Here is a 21,229-nt window from a genome sequence, read left to right as displayed (position 1 = left end):
GCAAAACAATACTTTCTATTCACCTTGAGTCAAGCTTTTGATAAAAAGTCAAATGTATTTTCACAAAACGCAGGCCTATATGTATAATGCATCTCTTCATGCAGCCAAAAGCAAGATTTAAATTTGGAAAATAAATCTTAAGAAACAAGAAATAAAAAGTGTTGGTGTAAACAGCCAAAACTCTACTTTTATTCTTCGTGAGTCACCAGAGAGCATGTATGTCTGACAGATTCAAAGCAAAGGTTCTTTGAATGCTCAGGCTTATGCATTTTTAAAGAGCTGAATAATAAAGTAGTCTTTAGTTAATTAAAAGTGCCCCTCACAGTCCCTCTTCCTTCTCACCTGCACATGTCAATGCAGGTTTAAATAAAGCTGGTGTGAATGAAGCAGAGTGGCATGCGCCTGTCAGAATCTGCAGAAGATGAACTCATACTGATCTGCTCTGCAGCCCTTCCTGCTCAGAGATGAATGAGAAAGACACATCCTCTCTTCTTGCCTTGGGGTAAGAACATAAAAGCTGATGTGTAGCAACAAGCACCAAGAGCAGGTGACGAGTGCATTAAGTAGGATTGTACGTTGGTCACCTGAACTTGGGCATCAGGTCTCACTCTGGGATATCAGGATACAGTTAAAAGAGTTCCTGACAGGAGAGTGTCATTCCTTAGCCTGGACAACTAATCTGCTAATATTGTCTCTATAAAACAATAATCTGGGTTCCCCTTATCACACAATTTGTTTCTATTATGTTTCCCGTAGTCAAAGCAATCTGTAGTTCAGGACAAAAATGACATAACTAAAGTATATTAAACTGAAATAAAACATTTTCGTGCAATGCATAACAAATAGCAGGCATTTTTTAGTAAAGCACACTTCCAAAATTAGTTAACACATTTAAGAAATGCAAATATAATTATTACTTATAGTCTGCGGGTAAGCTGTGAGAAAAACTGAATTCAGCTACTTATTGTTACAGCACATGAAATTTTTGCACACTAAAAACGGAATTCCTTTTTTTCATTCTGTGTGCAAAACGTGGTGATTTAACATACCAGTCTTACAGCACACTCAATAATTAATTTACTACCAGTTTGTTCACTTAACCTCAGCAACACAACATTTTAAACTTGCATCGTCACACTTTAAAGGAGGAATATACAGTATTTTGAGTGTTCACAACCCTGACAGGTGTTTTGTGCCTATATAATTCAGTTCCCAGTGCATACATTTATCAACCAAAATACCTCAACTATACACCAAAGCATGAAGTAAAACACACCCAAAGGACATGTAATGGAAATGGTTTTGTTTTACGAGATTAATACTTTAAGCATACATTTTATTTCTAAAAATATTCAACTGTAGATTTAAGGTTTTAATCATAAACTAATAATGGTGGTACAGGAATAGTAATACTCTGGTGCTTTTCAAATTTCTGCAGGCAAGGGAATCATCAGCTGATGCAGTGTTATCTATTAGTTTATGTTGACTGCCTAGAATTGAGAGAAAGGGTGTTCAGCTAAATCTCTCCACTAATGCACCGCTGTCATCAATCTCATTCAAATGTAGTTAAAGCACTGCAGCACAGCTAGCTGGAAGGATCAGTGGAAAATGACCCCTGCAATCTACTGACTTTGCTGTGGTTTTTAACTACAGATTTTCAGTGAACTGTCTAGTGCTCATGTGAAATATCCAAGCTGGGCTACTGCATTATCTGATTATACTTTACAGCTTTTCTTACCTTATTCATACACTCCTAACCACAGGTGACCAAAATGAAAGGCAGACCAAACATTTGGAATGGACTCATTTTACTTTACTTCAGTCTTGAAAAAGAGTTAAAACACTGCTGGGTCCGTTTATATTTGTACTGGAGTACACAGAAGGTTCAGTCAAAATTACATCTTGAAATGAACAGTAAACTAAGTCTGGTTTGAGTTTCAATATTACACAGTAACCTCAAGAGTTTTTGAATCGTCCCGATTTAAAGCAGCAGCGATGGACAAAAGGCTCACACAAACAATCTTTCTCATTGCAGACAAAGAGGGTGAAGAGCTCAGATTTAAACTTTATATTTATATGTGTCTCTCCTATTGAAGCTCCACAATAATATAATTTGTATCTTTTTATATACTTTCAACTCTTCAAAGCCTGATATAAAATTAATTAGTGAAACAGAGGTTCAAAGGAAAGAAGAAAATTATAAAAGACAAACTGTCCAATTAGGAAACTTACAGTATAAAGAAAACATGAATTCCTCGTTTATGACTAGAAGTTTAAAGTACTCAGCAATTTTATTTACCAGGAGTTAAAATGCTAAAATATCTACTAACTATTTGATACAACCAAGATCCATAAAGCACTAACTTAATTTTAATATTTGCAAATCTCCCTAAAACTAAAAAAAACACACACAAATCACAAATGCATGTACAAAATGATTAGAACAAAAAGCATAAAATGCATGTTGCTTAATTTGATCATTTTTTCCTTACTTGGACATTTTGCCAAGTTTGTTTTCTACCGATTGCTAATTGCCCCCCTAATTAGATTTTGCTAATTAAAGCATTAAAAACGAATATAAACCAAGTTCAATAGATTCTATACTGTATACCTCATACTCAACTGTACAACAAAAAGCAGGTTTTTTTCTGTGCATGACATTGAAACTCACACAGTCAAGACAGCTAATCTAATCCCTGTTCACATTGCTGTTTCTGAATCTCAGCTGGAGGTAATTCGACACTGCTTTTCAGTCACTCACAGTAGCAGGGGGGAAAACACAATGAATTTAAAATGGGGAAATTGCAGCAAAATCTTAGGTTTGGTGAAGTAAAAAAAAAAAGGTGGTCTGGCCTGACTTATTCATTCTGTCCTGGTAAAAAAAAAAGCCTATCATTAGAAAACATTGCAGAAGTGTTGTGAAAGTCAGATTCAAGGGAAAAATCCAAAACACACATGTTGCACAGGTATAAAATCTGGCGTGTTCAGTGGTTCGCTTATAGAAGACACATTAACCCCACACTGAAAGATGAAAAACGTGTCCTTCGCCACTGCACTTCGCATCACTTATGAGACGGCGGTCCTACAGTACCTTGATGTGGTTATACTCCCCCGCCTTGCTGGCCTCTGAGGGGTTGACAGTCTTGCTCTCAGCCCGCGGTTTGAGGACTTGACGCAGGGGGCTGGAGATGGGTAGGCCAGTCACACTGATTCCATCTGAAAGCACACAACACAAGATGGTCGCTTGGTTAAGGGAGGCACTGTTAATGCTGTTGAGATCCTTCTGAACACAACAGGGCACTACAGCATGGACACAAATGTGAACAACAAGATGGAAGAGCAGGGTTCTGGGCAAATTATTAGGAATCTGAACTCATCCCATTACCTGTGTACCCTGTGGCATGTTATGAAATTATTATTGCATGTACTGCAATAAAATACACCAGCTGTCAAGAAACATACAGTATAATAACTATTCTTTTCATAGTACTCTGAAAATACAAAGTCTTAGTGTGCTTACTACACAGTTGTACTATAGGTGGATTGCTCTAATGGTGTGGCGGGGATTTTTTACAGTACAAGCAATAGTTCTAGGCCTTCTTGAATACGCCATAAAATATGCAAGATATAAAACAGTTTTGTCTTCTGAACAGGTGTGTGCTTGCTTCATTTGTTAACATTTGTATTTGAATGTCTAGGAAAGCGGAAATTGTTCTCTCGTTGAAAGTTGTTGAAATCGGAAAATAGAATTTCAGCAGAACAAATAAATACTAGCCTAACAGAAAGGAAATAAAATGACAGATAGAAGGGAGATGTGGATAGAAAGGTACTGTAGCTTAGCAGGCAGAAGAAACACTGTCGAGTGCATACACTGCTACAGTATGCACTGAAAATGAATGCCCCAGCCATAGAGTGCAAACTTGTTTCTTAAAGGGCATGTTAAGTATGACCACAACAAATCAAATTGATATGACAATGGGATAACAACAGAGTTCAATTATCTTTTTTCTTAGTAGACATTTTAGTGTTTGTTTCCACCAGAGCCCCTGTGTAGAATGAAAAATCTGAAGGCAAGCATGGACTTTTAATCTTCCTCCCTCCTTCTAGAGAAGGTGCCATTTTCATTAAAAACAGATAAATTTGATTGTTGATATGAGATATCATGTTGTAGAGTCCTATGCCCTGTTTAGTTTCACAACCGCAGCAGGGAGAAAGGAGATTAAAGATATTTTTCTGATTTATATCTTACAACCTGACACTCTAAGGAAAAATAAAGGACATATTGTGCTCTCTACAAACAATAGATGTGCTTAAGGTGGCAGGCAAAGGCAAATAAATAATGAGGCTACACTATTATTAAAAAGACTGGTAAAGGAATTGGATAAATAATCCAAAATTTATAACCACGATGATAAGCTTTATAAATATTAATGAAAGCTGCATTTGCAAATGTAAAGCCAAGGATGAGTAGTGAACCATATGTACTGAAAAAAGGAAAGGATTTTGCTTTGTATACAAGGATTCAATGATTTAAAAATCATTAAACTAAACAAATTGTACTAAACTGACACTTAAGCCGTTCCTTGATGAGAAGGCTGTAAAGAAAACCCCAATAGACAATATTACAACATTAGGTGAATGTATCCTCAATTAATTGTTTTTCCCTTAATGGAAATGTTTACACTTAAATAGACGTGTTAGCATGGGAATAAAACAGAAGCATCATATGCCTCCCATTCTAAAGCATCTGTTGAAAAACATTTTACAGCCGTTCAATGGCATCTTAACTACATTGATGGCATATTTTATATTTTTACAAATTGTGAAATCAGAATTCTATTTAGATAGCTCAGCGTTCCAGCAGTGTGAAATGGTCCGAGCTAATTAATATTCAAGTCCCCATAACTGAGTGTTTTCTGCTTGCTCTAAAAAGTTGTTCCTTATAAGATACATTCTGTATATAAGCCTGTTTCGCTGATCTCATCTATGCCATGCTGATGAGGCCTAGCAAAGATGAAGCATCTATTCAGGTTTGTGTTAGCAAAGCAGAACTCTAGACCAATATATTATGTCACATATATTATAACTTATCTGGAATATTATTAATTTTTCACACATTCTTGAACACTTTGTGGTTCTGAGAAGCTGGGTAGGTAAATGTAAAAAATAGCACTGTTGCTTTACTGCACAGAGAGCACAGAGAAACCACACGACCTTGACTTGCAACTGTTATTCAATCCAATGATCCAAAGATTGATCCAGATATTTTGCCCCAGTTGTTTCTTGATTAAAGCCAGGATGAACTTTGACAACTTTGGTTGGGCGGTTTGTTCCAGTTTGCCTCTTTACAAATGTATGTAACATATGCATATCTGCAGTACAACTGGGGTGGGCTATAAAACATCTGTGTTGTTTCTTTGTTGTGAATAAGTAATGTTATTTTCACTTGAGAAAAACTAGTTTGTGCTGCTTCTTGTAAAGTATCACCACGTGTCAATAACTAGAGTCCTCTAGACGTCAGTGGAAAGGCACAGAATAGCAGCTACAGTATGTCCTACCTTTAACATAGCTGTGACTACACAGCCTGCCTTTCAGTACTATTACTTATAATAGCACAATTAAGCACATTTAAAAAATAAGCAAATAACTAAACACAAAGGATGTATTCTGCCTACAGTATAAAACTTCCCCCTGAGCCAGGTACAGCAAATGGGTTACTTCCACTAGGATACACTAGATTTAGAAACGTAACTCTGTCTGTCTGCAACTCATTGAGCAAAACAGTCTGATTAATCTGTGGTCTGAGAGTGGCAAAAATCAGATACAATAAAGTTGAGCATTGGCCATGATATTATTGACTATAACAGAAATGTGATTAGGTGTCAATAGCCATGTGCTGTTAATCTGCTTGCTTATGTGAGTAAATTATGTCAATTATGTGTTTGACCGAGATGATTTAGGTACCAGAATGGGATGATTTTTTCCATAAGTGGCTTTAGAAAAGCCACTTTTTTAAAATAAAATCAACCTTTTAATGCTGGAAGACTGAAAAACAGGTTTGAAAATGAATCAATAAAACTCTGGACTTTAGGTATAACGTATCAAATAAATGTGATACACTAAAAAATATTAATCCAACATGCATCCAACAATCCCTCACAAAACAAATATAATTTTGGCACTGAGTGCATTCAAAATTTTCAGGAGTGAAAGAAACTCTTGAGTAAAGAAATCCTTTGTCAGGTTGTGCTCCCTTTCATTAAACTAAAAGCAACATTAATTCAAGCAGAATACAAAATACAGTAAATATGCCATATCAATGAAATGCAAGTTTGTATTCAATTGTACGGACTGTGGAAGGCAGAGTAGCAGACACAGCTGAAATAAGCTTGCTAGGAATGGATCCAATGTCCTACACCTATATTAAGATACATCAAGGGTCTGTTTTTCTCCCCAATGATAGCTGAAGTCTGGAAAGCACACTGGTGTACTTTGGCTGCCTTTGCATCATCCAGGTGGGTGCTATATATTGGTAGTGGTGGAAGGGATTCCCTAGAAAGGTATGACATATGTAGAAGGATATTGGTGGTGGTGGTAGTAGTAACACCAGCAGCAGCAGCATGACAGCACTGTTTTCAGCTGGGCCTCATTCTGACACCATCATGTTAACACAGGATACACTCAGCCCAACTACCGAGCTGCAGTTACGGACAGCTCCTCCTGTATCAACTAAATCAGCACTGGACAGCTCCTGTGTGTGTGTGTTTTAAGCACAACCACCCAGACTGGAGCACCCTGTGAACATCCACAGGATTTATACAATGACCTCCAAAGCCACATTACAAGTAGATCCCTTAGGGCCAATTTTCTGAAGTCTCAGTAATCTAAAACAAATCAGGTACAATGCTGCAAAAAACAAAGTGACACGGTCTTGTCGTCTAGCTATATATTTATTTGCTTGGTAACAATTTCACTAGTACTAGGATTGTATTACCAGTTGTTTGTTCAAACACTCATTTACAGCTAAGAGCACATTGCTTTTACATGTGATGCCACCATGTACCAACAAACATACTTCTTTCATTAAAGAGGAAGCTCTTGACTGAGTGTTTGGACCAGGCTGGGTATAGCAGTACCTGATAACAGAAACAATTAAGACATTTTCAGTGCAGCAACTACAACATAACCCAGAAAACTGAAGCAGGAAATTTCACAGACGGGTGAAAGTCATGGCAGCTCTTTTGATCTGTTCATTTCAAGTGTACAGATTTACAAAATGGATGTATGAAACACATATCACAGCTGCTAAAATGGAAGAAGGGTCTAATATAAGAAGATGTCAAAGTGATTCACCTACAGTTCTTATTTTAAAAAGCATTAAGAAATTTGTGTGATCTTAATTTTATAGGATGTCCAGGAACTAGATAACGTTTTTAATAATACATCCTACATTTAATGAAAAAATATTTTCTTGATTCTTTTATATTTGGTATTAGTTTGGCTGCACACTTTTCACATTAAATATACAAATCAATGGCATTAGTAAATTGCTGACAACATTTTTTAATACAGTACATCTACATTATTGTCATTAACAGTTTTGTTGCAAAGTAATTTAATTTCTTTAACAGAAATACACAGATTGTTTATAGATTGAAGGGAGCACCGAGTATCACTGTACCTATATTAATTTAGATAACTGGGATTTTACTTTAACTAGTTTAAACTAGGTGGCAACTAATGAAGCATAGTATTTTCCAATAGGTGTCAGCTGCTTACCCATTATGTAACTACTAGTAATTTGCAGAAGCTATTGAGCATCTTGTCATGTGATGTGGACACCACACAGGCATCATTAGACACATGCCTCTGCTAAAGCACTGTAAAGTCAATAGACTAAGGGGCAAATTTTCAAAGCATCGACTCACCACCACCACAAATTACAAAACAAATACTTGACAGCAGATTTCCAATAGACAGAACCAAGAAGTCACCATCAGCTACTGGGTTTTGTGATTTAGAAGTGCTGACTGGGTCAAAGTTCTGATTTATTCTAAGGCCTTTGCTGGTGGAAAGCCAGTATAGGCAGGAACTCGCTACAAACCTTTTGATAACAGTGCAGATACCTATCCACTCAATGCACTGAGTCATTGTGAAATGGGCAGCATTTTAAGACTATCCCAAAGTTCAGAAAACAGCCATGCTGAAACATCTAAGGAAAAAGAGAGGTCACACGGTAAAGTCAAGTAATCCAAATAATTTTTCCTTATCCAAGGGTTTTTTATATCCATTGAACACTCAGCAAGCTATAATATGAGATGGGAACAACCATCTCAGGGGGATGTTTAGGGGTCTTTGCAAATTCTAACATAATTAACTGATTTAGCTTAAAAGACTGAGAAAAGTTCTGACTTAAGTGTGGTTGAAACTGAAAAAGACTTCTGATGCAAATTGAGTGCTACACTTAAGCCAGTTTCCCCACCACCTCACTGCCCAAAATGACAATAACGGGCGAACAGACACACAGAGCAAATCCTAAATTTCAAATAATTACACTTACTCAAACTTAGCATTTATTTGCAGTATAATTTACAACCAGTTAAATTGCGACTTTTGCAGTGCCATTATTCACTACCTAACAAAAATTCCTCAAAAGCATACTTGAACTGATCATTAAGGCCAGACTTCTCTTGCCTCCCAGTTAGAATAAAAAAAAAACATCACACACATCAAATGAACACAATGGCTGATATAGCTAAAGAATTCATACAAATGATAAACAGCAAACTGGCTCTTTAATAAAATTCAGCCCCCTGGGTCAGGCTTGGAACTACAATAACCAATTACTTCCTGACCTCTGCAAATCCATCAAGCTCTCAGCCAGTCCTAAAGATATTACAAATTATTGTTTGAGGTGTAGTAAGCATTACAAATTGTCACTGGTGTCTAGAAATCAGCAGTCCATTTTGAGTGATAGAGCAAGAGGTTACCCAAGCAGAAATTGAGAAAAGATACAAATTATCTGTGGTTATTCTGAGATGACGTTTTTCTGAGCTCCTAGGCCTCAACAGTTTTGCATTAAGATTCCCGACATTATCAACACATCTGCGAATGCCAAACCACCACTTGTGGGAAGGCTGCTCTTTTGGTCCTCGCAATAGGATAAAAAAGACAAGTGTTTTTTCTAGTAAAAGTAAAACACTGTGGGGCCCCTGAAATGTCTACTTGTAGGATCCCCTGGCAATTAAAAAGAACTTGGATTTCTTCCGGCTGTTTTTCTTTACCATATGCATTTACAGTACGACAAATCTGAAGGACACGAAATTAGAACTTCAAGAATTCCACCGACAGCAAACCTAATTAATGGGGGTACTGCAGCATTAAGGTTAAAAAAAGGTACCGATAACCTCAATGCTTGTTCCTCTGACATCAAACTCATGATAGAGACAAGAAGGAATTATCATTTGTGTGTTGTTGGTGGTGGTGGTAGTGTTGTATTGCTGGAATTTGATTATTTATCTGACAAGTCACACTGAAATCCTCTTGAAAAACTCAGGGAAATAACACTATGGAAATCTAATATATCCAATGCATTACTTTTATTACAGTTTTATTGAATGCTGGAAGTACAGATTTTTTTTCTTTTCTTTTCTCAATGAGAGAGAAACTGCCTGGAGCGCTCAGGAACATTAGCTATACCCTAGTGACTAATGGCTCTATTAATGCCCCTGCTTTTTAAAACGCACATAAGTTTTCATGTCCTGAAGTACAAATGAAATGAAAATGTGAGTAACAAATGTAAGAAATAATGACAACATTAATCAGATTGCTCGTCTCCTATGAAAGCTATAAAAAATATTATGCTGCCTTCAAACAGCAGCTTGTGAGGGCTCAGCTTCAATTAATGAACTGGGTACGGGATGAGAATGGAAGGGATAGGTACCCTCTCCAAACCACAAATGAATGTTTTAACAAAGAGGGTAATGGATAGTGACTGGACAATTTATAGCAGGCAGAGAGACTCCAAAGGAAAAATGCTGGGAGTGGCTTCTAGGAAAAATAAAAGTGTGACTGAAACAAAAAAAAATGAAATGAACTTAGAAATTGAAGATCATTTTGGAAGAGGGTTAATAATTCATGATTTGACTGAAAAAAGGATCAGTTCTAACAATGAGTAATAAAACATGAGTGTCCACTGCTGAGAGATGGTACATGCATACATGCCACCAAAATATTTAAGGGAACCCTCACTTAATCCACACACCTCAAATTAAAGAAACGAAAGGTCTAAAGCAAACAGATGTAGTTTTTCTTTACTACATGTTAGAAATGACTAAATAAAATGCACACTTCACCTAATTAAATTTTCTGTCACAACAATAACAGTTTTAAAAGATCACAGTTATAGAAGGTACTTTATTCCTACCCTTCCTTTAAATACTACCTAGAGACTAGCAGTAATACCTTCATGACAGCCTTACGTAGCTCACTGAAAACAAATTAAAACAATTCTACTCCTTATCTTGTGTTTCACATTTAACTCTCATTCCTAACATATGCTCATCAAAACCTTTCTAGAACACCAGCAATGACTTGTTATTAAACTGGTTTGCTACTAATAAGCAATTACTGCCAAAGCCAGCAATTATTTTTTATGACAGGATCCTGTTAGGCTCCACAAATTTCCTTCAATGCCTCGAGACACGTTGACTGCAGGGAAGAAAATGATTATTTTAACTTTAACTGGGCTGCAAAGATAATTGATTTATAATACAATGTATTAGTAGCAACAATAAGTAGAAATATATATATATAAATTATCTGCTTAGGGATGACTTCCAATGATATTAAAGAGTCCTTCTCATCTTTTTTCAATTAGCTCTTATCTAACACTGAGTTATATACTTGACATATATTCTACTCCCCCACCCTTTGAGCCACAAAGAGTAATTACCAAGGCAATAAAGCAAAGACCCAGAAATTTTCTAAAAATATTGTTATCTGTTCAATGACTTTCGTCTCTTGGATAAGGGAACAGAAGCCTTATAAAAAAGGTTATTCTGACGGAAGACCATAATGTGTGCTTTAAGAGCCTGAATGAGATTATGGTCATTATCATTAAATGGTCACAGTATAAAGAAGGTAAAATAATTCTGACTTAAAAGTAGGCTAAGACATTACCGGAATTTCTAATAAACCACCATATTCTACCCTATTAAAAATAGCAAAATATATTTCTATGCAGTAGCACACCATGAAATATTTAAGATAACTTTCTTTTGGATAATGGAGCTCAGTTTTCAAAACTCATGAGACATGTTCATGACTATAGTATGAGACAGAAATACTGCAGCTTAATGATAACTATGATCCACACCTATCAACATGGAAGCACAGGTAATAACTAGTCATCAGTTGCGGAAATAAGCCTAAATACACACATCTGACTCATATCTGCTGTCATCATTACATGTTCTTCAAATTGCTGCACCGGTAACAGAATAAGAGCACTGGATGATAAATATAAGGTTTTGTTCAAATGAAATAATCTTGTAAATCTGTAAAAATCCTGATGAGACCATCTTAAAGTAAGGAAATTAAAAACAGGGAAGATACTGTAGCTTAGCGTAGCCCTGCTTTCATAGCTGGTGGGTTGTGGAGTCAGACAGTAGACACTGCTTACTGTACTGTATGTACCCTGAGCTAAGATCTTCAACGCGGATACTGTACGTGGAGATCAGCACTACTGGGGGTAATTCCTGTAATGGATTGATGTCCTATCCAGTGGGTTGGACTGTAGTCTGCTAAACACCATGCAAAACAAGGTTAAGCTCTAGAGTGATGAATCAGTGTGACAGATATGGAATATGGATATTGAAATTACCTATTGTAAACAAGAAGAGTTTTACAACATTAACAAAATTATAAATATTTTTGCATTATAAATGAAAATCATTTGACATCTAGCGGTGGATCGAATTAATTGCACAGACATACTGTATGCATAGACCAAACAAGCAAAGACGAGTTAAAACAATACAGTACAAAAGGACAGTTTTAACTAAAAATACAGGGTTTCAAGGGCATATTGAGTTTGGGGATCTCATTTTTTCATAAGAATGATGAGGGGTTTAAAGTTGTTAGTATGGGTTGACTCAGTGTCTCAGTTCTCTGGTACAGGACAATGTTTTCCTTTTCTATTCAGTTCTGTACCTGAGCTGCCTGGAATGTCAGTTCACTGTGTGTGAGTTGAAAGTTTCTGGCGGCTGCTGCTTTTCCAGAGAGCTTTTATAAGATCTCCTTGGGCCAGTAATAAACCATCAGACACATGTCAAAACGCTCACTACCTGAAAGTGCTGAGCCTTCTTAATTCAAATCTCTGTTTAAGGAACAAAAACTAAGCAGAACACGGTATATTGTTGGAGTAAAAAATTCTCCATTTTCCTCTTTATTTTATGATTTAAAGAACGTCACGGTAGGAGGAAACACTGATAGATTCTCCATATTTCTAAAAGTCCAGGGCAGAACTCATATCTAAAATGCATGGGTACAAGTCGTAGCCATTAAACACAATTAAAATGAATGTTTATTTCTGATCTTCTTATTAAAAGCTGCTTCAGTGACTGATCACATTATAGTTACTCTGGTGAAAAGAAACATGCTTCTTTATGTGTACGACATGCACTGAAAAGATATGCAAGACATATGGTGATATGAACGTACAGTACATTTTCTGAAATGGAAATGTACTATGAGGAATAAATTCATTTCTCTACAATTAATAAATCAGTCATGCTAGGCACTCCTAAGTTTATACATGACAGGCACTTGAAAACTGCTATAGACATCATATAGACATACATCTATAAACAGTTAACACTATTGATTAGTCTTATCAAGAAGAACAACCAGGTATGCACATGGACTAAATGGCTTTAATAATTCCCATCAGGGTTAAAAATATAAAATCCAATTTTAGATATATAATGTGCACTTCTCAGAGAGTAAGTTTAAAGCAGTAGGGCAGTTTGTAAAATATAAAAACTGATACTGTGATTTCTACATTTTACTATTGAAATTAATACATTGCATATTGCACTTCCTCAAAAAATATATTAGTTACTTCAATCTTTAATTGAAATTTACAAATTGTTCTTCTTAAAATAGAAAATACTGTATATACAAATATGCATGTCATAAATCGTTAAATAAAACTAGAACCACATTGCGATTGTTGAAAAAAGGAAAATAAAGGAGCCTGTTTAACATGCAGGTGACAGGCAACCTTCTCTTATAAAGAGCCCTCACTTTGGACAGCATTCTGACTAATTTATTTTACAGCAACATAATATATTTGATGAAGTGTGTCTAGGTCAAATAAAATGAAACGAAGGCAGGTTGATTTCATAAATAATCGCTTTCTTTTTAGTGTCTGCAAAAACAGCATCCTTCATGGTTAGTTAACTCTATGTACAGTATGTACCTGTATGTACTGTATTTTTAATAATTGTGAAAAAGCTTTCAGCTCTATAGTTAACGTCTGTCAAGTAGTCTTTGCTGTTTGTTCATTTTAGATATACATGATGACTTAAAGTCACATTTTTAAGAGTAATTATGCTTTACAGGGCACGAGGGCAAAATTATTTTTGAAAACTAATGAACACAATATGAAATGTATTCCATTGTGGCACTACTGCAGTAAAGGAAAAAAGGAAAACCCAAGTAGGGTACATTAACAATAAGGAATAAAATTACAGACAGAGAATCACTGCTGCCCTTACTGGATTAAGATGGATATATGTCTCCAGATGTCATAAATACCCACTCTTCAGTCTCCCACATATGCTTGATCATTAATCATAATAAATGCATAAGCAGCTTTAAAATGGTAACAGTAATAATATCTAATATCAATAAGTAACTAATATCAGTTATTCAGAAACATAACTGAATTAACTAATACAATCTAGTTCTGTGCAGTACAAAAATAGTTAAGAAACTGCTTCACAGAAATGTCAAAGAAACAGCTTATCTTGAAGTTTTTACAAAACTATATTGAATGCAAATAACTTTGAGTAGGAGTTCAGCAGTACCTGAACATACAGTACAAGACTGGTTAAATATCCTACCTCTGCTACTGAGGCTCGGAGCTACAAAATAATTCACCCCTGAGCTAGTGGTATTTATTTCCCGCCTCTGCTGTTATAGAATTTTAATGCTGTTTTATTTTTTTCCTGTTATTTTGCTTTATCACATTTTAATATGATATGGTAATTCTTGTAATGTATACAGGATGCATTTTTATAGGACATGCATATACAGTACTGTGTTGGATGCAGGACAGCTTGAAATGATTAACATGCAAGCCAATGAAAGTTAGGCATAATACTGTAAGTCAAAACTTCTATTATACTACACTAGTTCTAGTATTTCTACTATTAATACTATACAGTAAATAGAAATGCATTGTAATGCCTAATTGCATTAAAACTATTGAGCAAGCAGTGTGCCATGTTCCCTTATATAAATTATTCAGTGTTTTTTCTTAATGAATTGCTGCTTTATCTCTGGAATTCAGTTATTTACATTAATTAAATCCTAATTTAAAACTTTCAACAGTATCTTCAAATGCCTAGAAGAGATTACCATATGCATCACAATTATTTATACCGCATATTTTTGCAATTTATGCAAAAATATGCATTCTGCTTTCAAACGCACACTAGTGCTGTAAACAGAAGACATTATTGTCTTCTGTTCTTCTTTTCCACCAAGACAAAAGTATAAAAGTATGGTGTATTGTGTAATTATGAACACAGCTTTTAAAAATCTTGGTTGGTTATTTACCTACTGTATGTGTTTATACAACTTATCCACATCTACAAATAAACAAATTGTGATTGTTAAAGCAAATGACTGTTACATCTAATTGAAACAAGGATATATTATTTATGAAAAAAATGAGCCATACTCAACAGGATTGCACAACCTTAGGATTTACCTCAGAATTCATTTTTACTTTAACATACTGCAAAATGATCATTAATACTAATAGAGAAGATTTGGTTTCACTTTTAAAGGGAATAATTCCGGCCATGTCACTTTACTGGCAAGTGACCATTAGAAGTGACAATTCCTTTTAGTTGACTGGTCTTGAGCAGCTCCAACATAACTCATAAGGCTCTCACCAGAATAAGCAGCACCGACAAGGTTTCTAATAGATGCTTCGCCTCTCTGAACTGGTGGCTGGTGCTTTTCCAGAGTAAAGAACAGCTGAGTTTAGCATATGGGATAGGATCTTTCAGGCTGTATTTTGGGGTGAGGGTCTGGCCAGTCATTCCAGGCTGCAGCTTTGGGAATCCTGTAATACGCATAGCATGTTAAGATCACTGTATATGGCTTATAAAATCATCTTAACACGCTATGCATATTACAGGATTCCCAAAGCTGCAGCCTGGAATGACTGGCCAGACCCTCACCCCAAAATACAGCAACCCCTCCACAGACTCCCAGACACTTGTGGGCACACGACAGGTGGCCTTAGCTGTGAGCCAAGGCAAGAAAACCACACAGCTGGTGTTTCAACAGTCCACTGGGAAAAACAAAACAACTGGCATTTCTAAATTTAAAAATGGAAAAAAAACACATATTTGCCCTTTTTTTTTTGCTAGTTTTTTTTTCCATCCCTGTATCTCTTTCGTTGGTACAGAGTTATTTTCTTGCTATGACTGACCCCAGACATGATCTGTCATCCCAGACTTCACTGACCCAGCTGATTTCCTTGGGCCCATTAGCCAGAAAGTTCACATTTCCCAGACAGGTGGTCAAAGTTTCAATTGAAAAAATGTCAAAGGAGCACAACATTTACACTATGCAGCTTGCCATTCTATGTACAGTTCATGCTGGCAAAAAAATATGTCAGTGAACTATAGATAGTGAAACCTGCTGAGGGCATTGTTAAAAAAATCCAGGGATTTTGCTTTGTAAAGGTACAGTATTATTCAACATCCACTAAAAAATACCCATTTTCTTATGGTCATACACATGTATGAAATCAGAAATGTGTAATATGTTACATGTTATAGACAAACAGATTAAAAACATTTTAAAAAAATACTTAAGCAAAGGATGATTAAACAGTCAAACATACGGTAACAGGAGCACATGGCTACACACCAGGCTTTGATGTAGTATCTGTGTGGTGCCTTACATTAAACATTGAAAGCTGAACACAATCTTCTTCAGTTTGAAAGCTTTAGATTACAACTACAGTGCCTAATAAAGGTATTCATCAGCTTCCAATAATGTCACGATCGGTTGAATTGCAAATAATGTATACATACTGCTTTACCGGGAATATTTTAATATTTAAACCACACACTTATATACATGAAACAAGGTAAATGTTAGGAAAAGAAAAATAAAAAAACGAGATGTGTATACGTATTCACTCCAGTGATTCAATACATCTCTCGACTTCTCTACTACTGTAGCTTTACGAAATGAGAATCAACAAAGGCTTCCTTCTTGGCATACAGACCAGCTTTGACTCGTAGACATTTTCTTCCAATTCAGCAGCATTTTCAAAGCGGCCTCACTATGGCATCCTCAACCACATTCCTGTTTGACAGGTTCTCAGTCTAGGAAAACAGACTGATCTAGGCAATGTCTGTGTGCGACAGTACAATAGACTTTCCATTTCTTAATGATCAGCCTCACCGTGCTCTGAGGTCTTTGCTCAATGTCTTTGAATTGTTTTTATACCCATCTCCATAGTGCCTTTCTACCACTTTATTTTGAAAGCTCTTTGGTCTTCATGGATGAATTGCTGTTTGAAATTTCAGAGACAGGTGTATTTATCCTGAAATCATGTGAACCATTATAATTGGACACAGACATAGGCCATTCATCTAATCGTGTGACTTGTATTTTAGTGCACTTCAACAAATTTAAGTTTACCACAGCAAAAGTGGCGAGCACTTTCACAATCAACATAATATACAGTAGTTTTGGATTTTTTCCAGAGACTTACCATTTCAGCCATTAATCTGTTTAGAGCGAGCACTCAAGCTATATTATTCACTTAAAAAACATATGTATACATCATTTGTAATTCAACCAAATTTGACAATTTCAAGGGCTGAATGCTTTTGCAAGGTACTAAGTATGAAAATACTTAACACTTAACAATAACACTTTAATATAAAATTCTGCACAAATACAGACTATTACTAAAAAGAAGCACAACTTACTAATCAGTATCGTGCTCTAGCAATTGATGCTAAATGCTTAACAAAGAACTGTAAAAAGACTTCCAGGCTATTTTATACAACATAGAAAAGTAAACCTGCAGAATTCTGAAAAAAGAAGACAAATAAAAAAGACCATAGATCAGGAGCTGGAAATGCTTGTGGGGGATGCCATACAGTGTCACCTGACGCTCTGGTCAAACAAGAGCACCTGACAGAACATCCTCATCAAAATGCTTGGAAGTGACCACACATACTTAGATTGTTTTAATTACACACATACTAAATCATAATACACTGATACTTTCCTTAAACTTTCTAATGTTGTCTTCTAGTGCTAGATTTCTGTAAATAAATCTCTATTTCATCTCCTGATCCATAGCTGGTACTGTAGTGTTTTGTCTTCTCTGCAAAATCATTTGTGTATTTAAATAAATCATTTTAACCATGAAATTATTTATAAATAGCACAATTCACCAGATTCTGATGATATCCAACTATATGATCTATTCAACAATCCTCAGAGGAACACATTCATGTTTTTACATTTTCATTAAATACATAAATCCAGGTTTAATAATTCTGTAAGGCACTGCAAATAACAGTTGACATAATATGCAAAAAAAAAAATAGGGTTATAAAATGTAGCTATTGCATCTGTGTAATACATTTTTAAAGGATTTAAAACATCTAAAATTGGGGTACATATTGTAGGTTATGAAGTAATAAAGTCTGTCCTTGTACCACAGTGTCACCTACACCAATGGTAGTTCCTGTTTGCACAGCTGGGTGGCCCAGGGCAATTGGGGTAAACAACCTTGTTCAAGTGTATAATAACAGTTTTTACTTTAAGAAGCTAGAGCTCTGGCCCATTTTTTTTAGATTATTATAGTGCTATCAAACATATAAAATAGAAAGAACATTTTCACAGTGAAGTCCTAGAAACTACCATGGCCTCCAAATTCACAGAGCATTCACTCGAACAGTAAGTTAATAGTAAGTTAACAAAACCTTTTGAATATGTGAATATGTTAAGCAATCTGCTCTATTTTCTCCTCATTTAAATTGACACAGCTAATAAATATCCTTCCTTCCCATTTCCTTTATTTCATTTAAGTAACATGACATGGTTATTTGCATGATTTTAACCCAGTCAACATTTACACACTGAAATGCAGCATGTTGGCTATATTGCAGTTTTGTTATTGACAAGAGACCGACAGAGTTTTGAAACAGAATGCATAAGGTCCACAAAGTTTCGTAGCAGTGTTTCTTGAGATTGGTCTTTGTAACAAGAGCTTACCCTCTCACAGCCTTATCTCGCATCATTCAGTGGTAGCTGCTTCATGAGACCTTTTAACATTTTTAATGTTTAATGTTTAATGTTTCTTTATTAGCCCTATACAATTTCTTGCATTAGGAATGCGTCTTTTCGCATACCCCAGCTTTTCTCCATGGAGACACAGACACAGAGACAGGGAGAGAAGCTTGGGGTCAGAGCGCAGGGTCTGCCATTGTACGGCGCCCCTGGAGCAGTTAGGGTTAAGGGCCTTGCTCAGGGGCCCAACGGAGTAGGATTCCTCTGCCGGCCGCAGGATTTGAACCTTCCAGTCACAGGCGCAGATCCTTAGCCACAGAGACACCGCTCCACCCTTTTAGTGGCCTGGAATTATGTGATTACCATGCAAGGACCCCATCCTAGATCCTAGCAATCACATACGTCCCTTCCCAGAGAAAATTAGATCTGGGTCTTCCTCTGAATTTCCCATTCACTTCCTATTTGATCATTTCCTTCACTAGGCATGAGAGTAATCATTCTGTCTCATCCCTTACCACTGACTACACTGGCAGACAATGCCTCCCTCCTGCTGGTGCCTCTTGTCAGCCCTGGTCCAGCATGCCATCCTGGTCCTCAGCAGTACATGAGGAGAACCTTCCTACCGGGAATGGCTGCTCATGCAGCCCATCTATCCAGAACCTGTATAGCACCTCCATAAAGCATTTACTCTATCTACCTCACAGCTCGGTGACTCCCATAGCTGGCTCTAGGAGGAACTCCCATATATGGATTCCTCACTCTCACCTTCTCAGCTGCAGTCTAGGAGCAGACTGATTCACTTTCCTCAGGCTGCCCAGAGGAATGACTAATTCCACAGCCAGGCTAACTGTTCTTTTTTTTTTTTCTACCATGCTCTACCTGTATGTGCTTTTAGTCCAGATCTATCTAATTCTGCAGAATTACTCAGCAGTCATTGGCTCGAAATACACCATTGACCCTGGTTTGAACCAAGATAATACAATTATTAGTAGCAACCCCTCCTAATGACTATCTGTATGGTTATTACCAAATCCTCTTGGATAGAAATACCTTATTTACGGATACTTCAGCGTTAATTCCATTATTATGCATTTAGAAAGTGCAATTTGAAGTTTCTAAAGTGCTACTAATTTATGCCCATGCCTGTAGTCAAGAAAAGCATTTCTCCATTGATCTGGAAATCCTAGTAAATTCAACTGCTACTCATTCTTTGATTTAAACAGTGCAACATCAATAATAGTACTTACGTTAATCAAAAATCAATCATATTTCTGACAATTAAATTTCAAATTGCAAGGACTAATTCTTTTATTGAAGAAACAATTACTGACAAAACAGCATTGACAGAGGGGATCCTCAGCATATGTCAAGTATTCACAGACAGTGCTTACCATCATTGAGGTCCTGCAGCAGGTTTTCTTGCCCGGAGAAGTCCAGTTTCACCCTTATGTTCACAGTTAAAGTGGCCACTTGCCCAGGCTTCAGGGGAAACTGGGAAAGTGTGTCTTCCAGGTTCCAACTCAAGAAGTCTCCAAACAGTTTCTCTGGAAGAGAAAATAAATATGCATGGAAATTGTGTTGTTTTTACAACACCCTATCAGCACATTCTCATATCTGTTGTGCTGAACATGACAGGGCCTCTGAAGAGGTTTTAAGATCCCCAGGTATAGATCAAACTGACAAGTCTGCTCCTTTCTTATCAAGCGTCATTACCATAAACCCTTTTGCCGATAAAATATCACCCACGTTCTAAGTCATCTGGAGAAATAAGCTTTATTTTATAGCCTCTAAACAGCTGACAGAACAAAACCTGAAGAATGACTTAAGCTTTCCAAGTTTTAGGGGCTTTACATTGCAATATATCATACTGAATTATTTTTGTCCATATATTGCTTACAACAGTATTTAAAATATTTTAAATACTAATAATCAGTTTTAAATGTTGCATTAGTTGTACAATAGCCTTTCAAAAAATGTAAGAAAGGCAAACCTTCATTATTATCTACCATTTTAAAACGCTTCCACAAACAGTAAGGTTGAGACTTTGGTTGACACCCTTTCAGCCTTTTTAATAGGTTTTACCAAGAAAACCATTTAAGATTCCCCTCAGAGGCAAATGCGAGTACAACGATGGAAATGTATTGTACCATATCCATCGTGCAGAAGAGCAATAGAAAAAAAGACTAAATGCCATTTCTTACATCAAAGTATTTTTTTCCAATTAAGAAAATCTTAAATTTCAAATCTAGGAGGCCTCACAACAGGACACTTTTAGACTCTTTCATAATGTATGCTCAGCATTCTTTAAATATATGCTTTTAAAAGAATAGAAGGTGTTATAAAGGCAGAAAATGCATATTTATGAAAGCAACACTGCAGTAAAATTCAAGTAAAAGCTATTCTATAAAAGGAAAAACAAAAAAAACTAAATAGATAAGGCACTTACTGGTAACATCTCCAACTGATGGGAGTGGATACTTATTATGCAATTTACTCACTTACTCATGTAACTGGATGTATTTTAGCAACACACCCATTATCTTTGTAACACTTGCTAAGCTACAGGAACCACTTAACTGTTGCCTTACACAATATGGCGCAATGCACAAGCACTCTCGGTCACTGGCAAAAGCAGTACGGCATGTTTCTCCTAACCTAATGC

The 21,229-nt window shown here is 36.2% G+C and overlaps 1 protein-coding gene across 4 annotated transcripts in view; it reads right to left on the bottom strand.

The window, feature by feature from the left end:
* trappc9 (trafficking protein particle complex subunit 9) overlaps positions 1-21,229 on the bottom strand; it is a 665,954-nt gene that overhangs the window by 502,040 nt on the left and 142,685 nt on the right. For all 4 annotated transcript variants that reach the window (XM_015357321.2, XM_015357322.2, XM_006635851.3 and 1 more), the window contains 2 exons: positions 19,959-20,111; positions 3,092-3,216 (listed from right to left, as the gene is read on the bottom strand). In XM_015357321.2, the coding sequence (XP_015212807.2) occupies positions 3,092-3,216; positions 19,959-20,111 (278 nt within the window). The remainder of the gene's footprint in view (positions 1-3,091; positions 3,217-19,958; positions 20,112-21,229) is intronic.

The sequence above is a fragment of the Lepisosteus oculatus genome, chromosome 10 (genome assembly GCF_040954835.1).
Source record: "Lepisosteus oculatus isolate fLepOcu1 chromosome 10, fLepOcu1.hap2, whole genome shotgun sequence".
NCBI classification, from domain to species: Eukaryota; Metazoa; Chordata; class Actinopteri; order Semionotiformes; family Lepisosteidae; genus Lepisosteus; species Lepisosteus oculatus.
The sequence above is the reverse complement of the archived record's forward strand: the minus strand, read 5'-3'. Positions and strand labels throughout refer to the sequence as shown.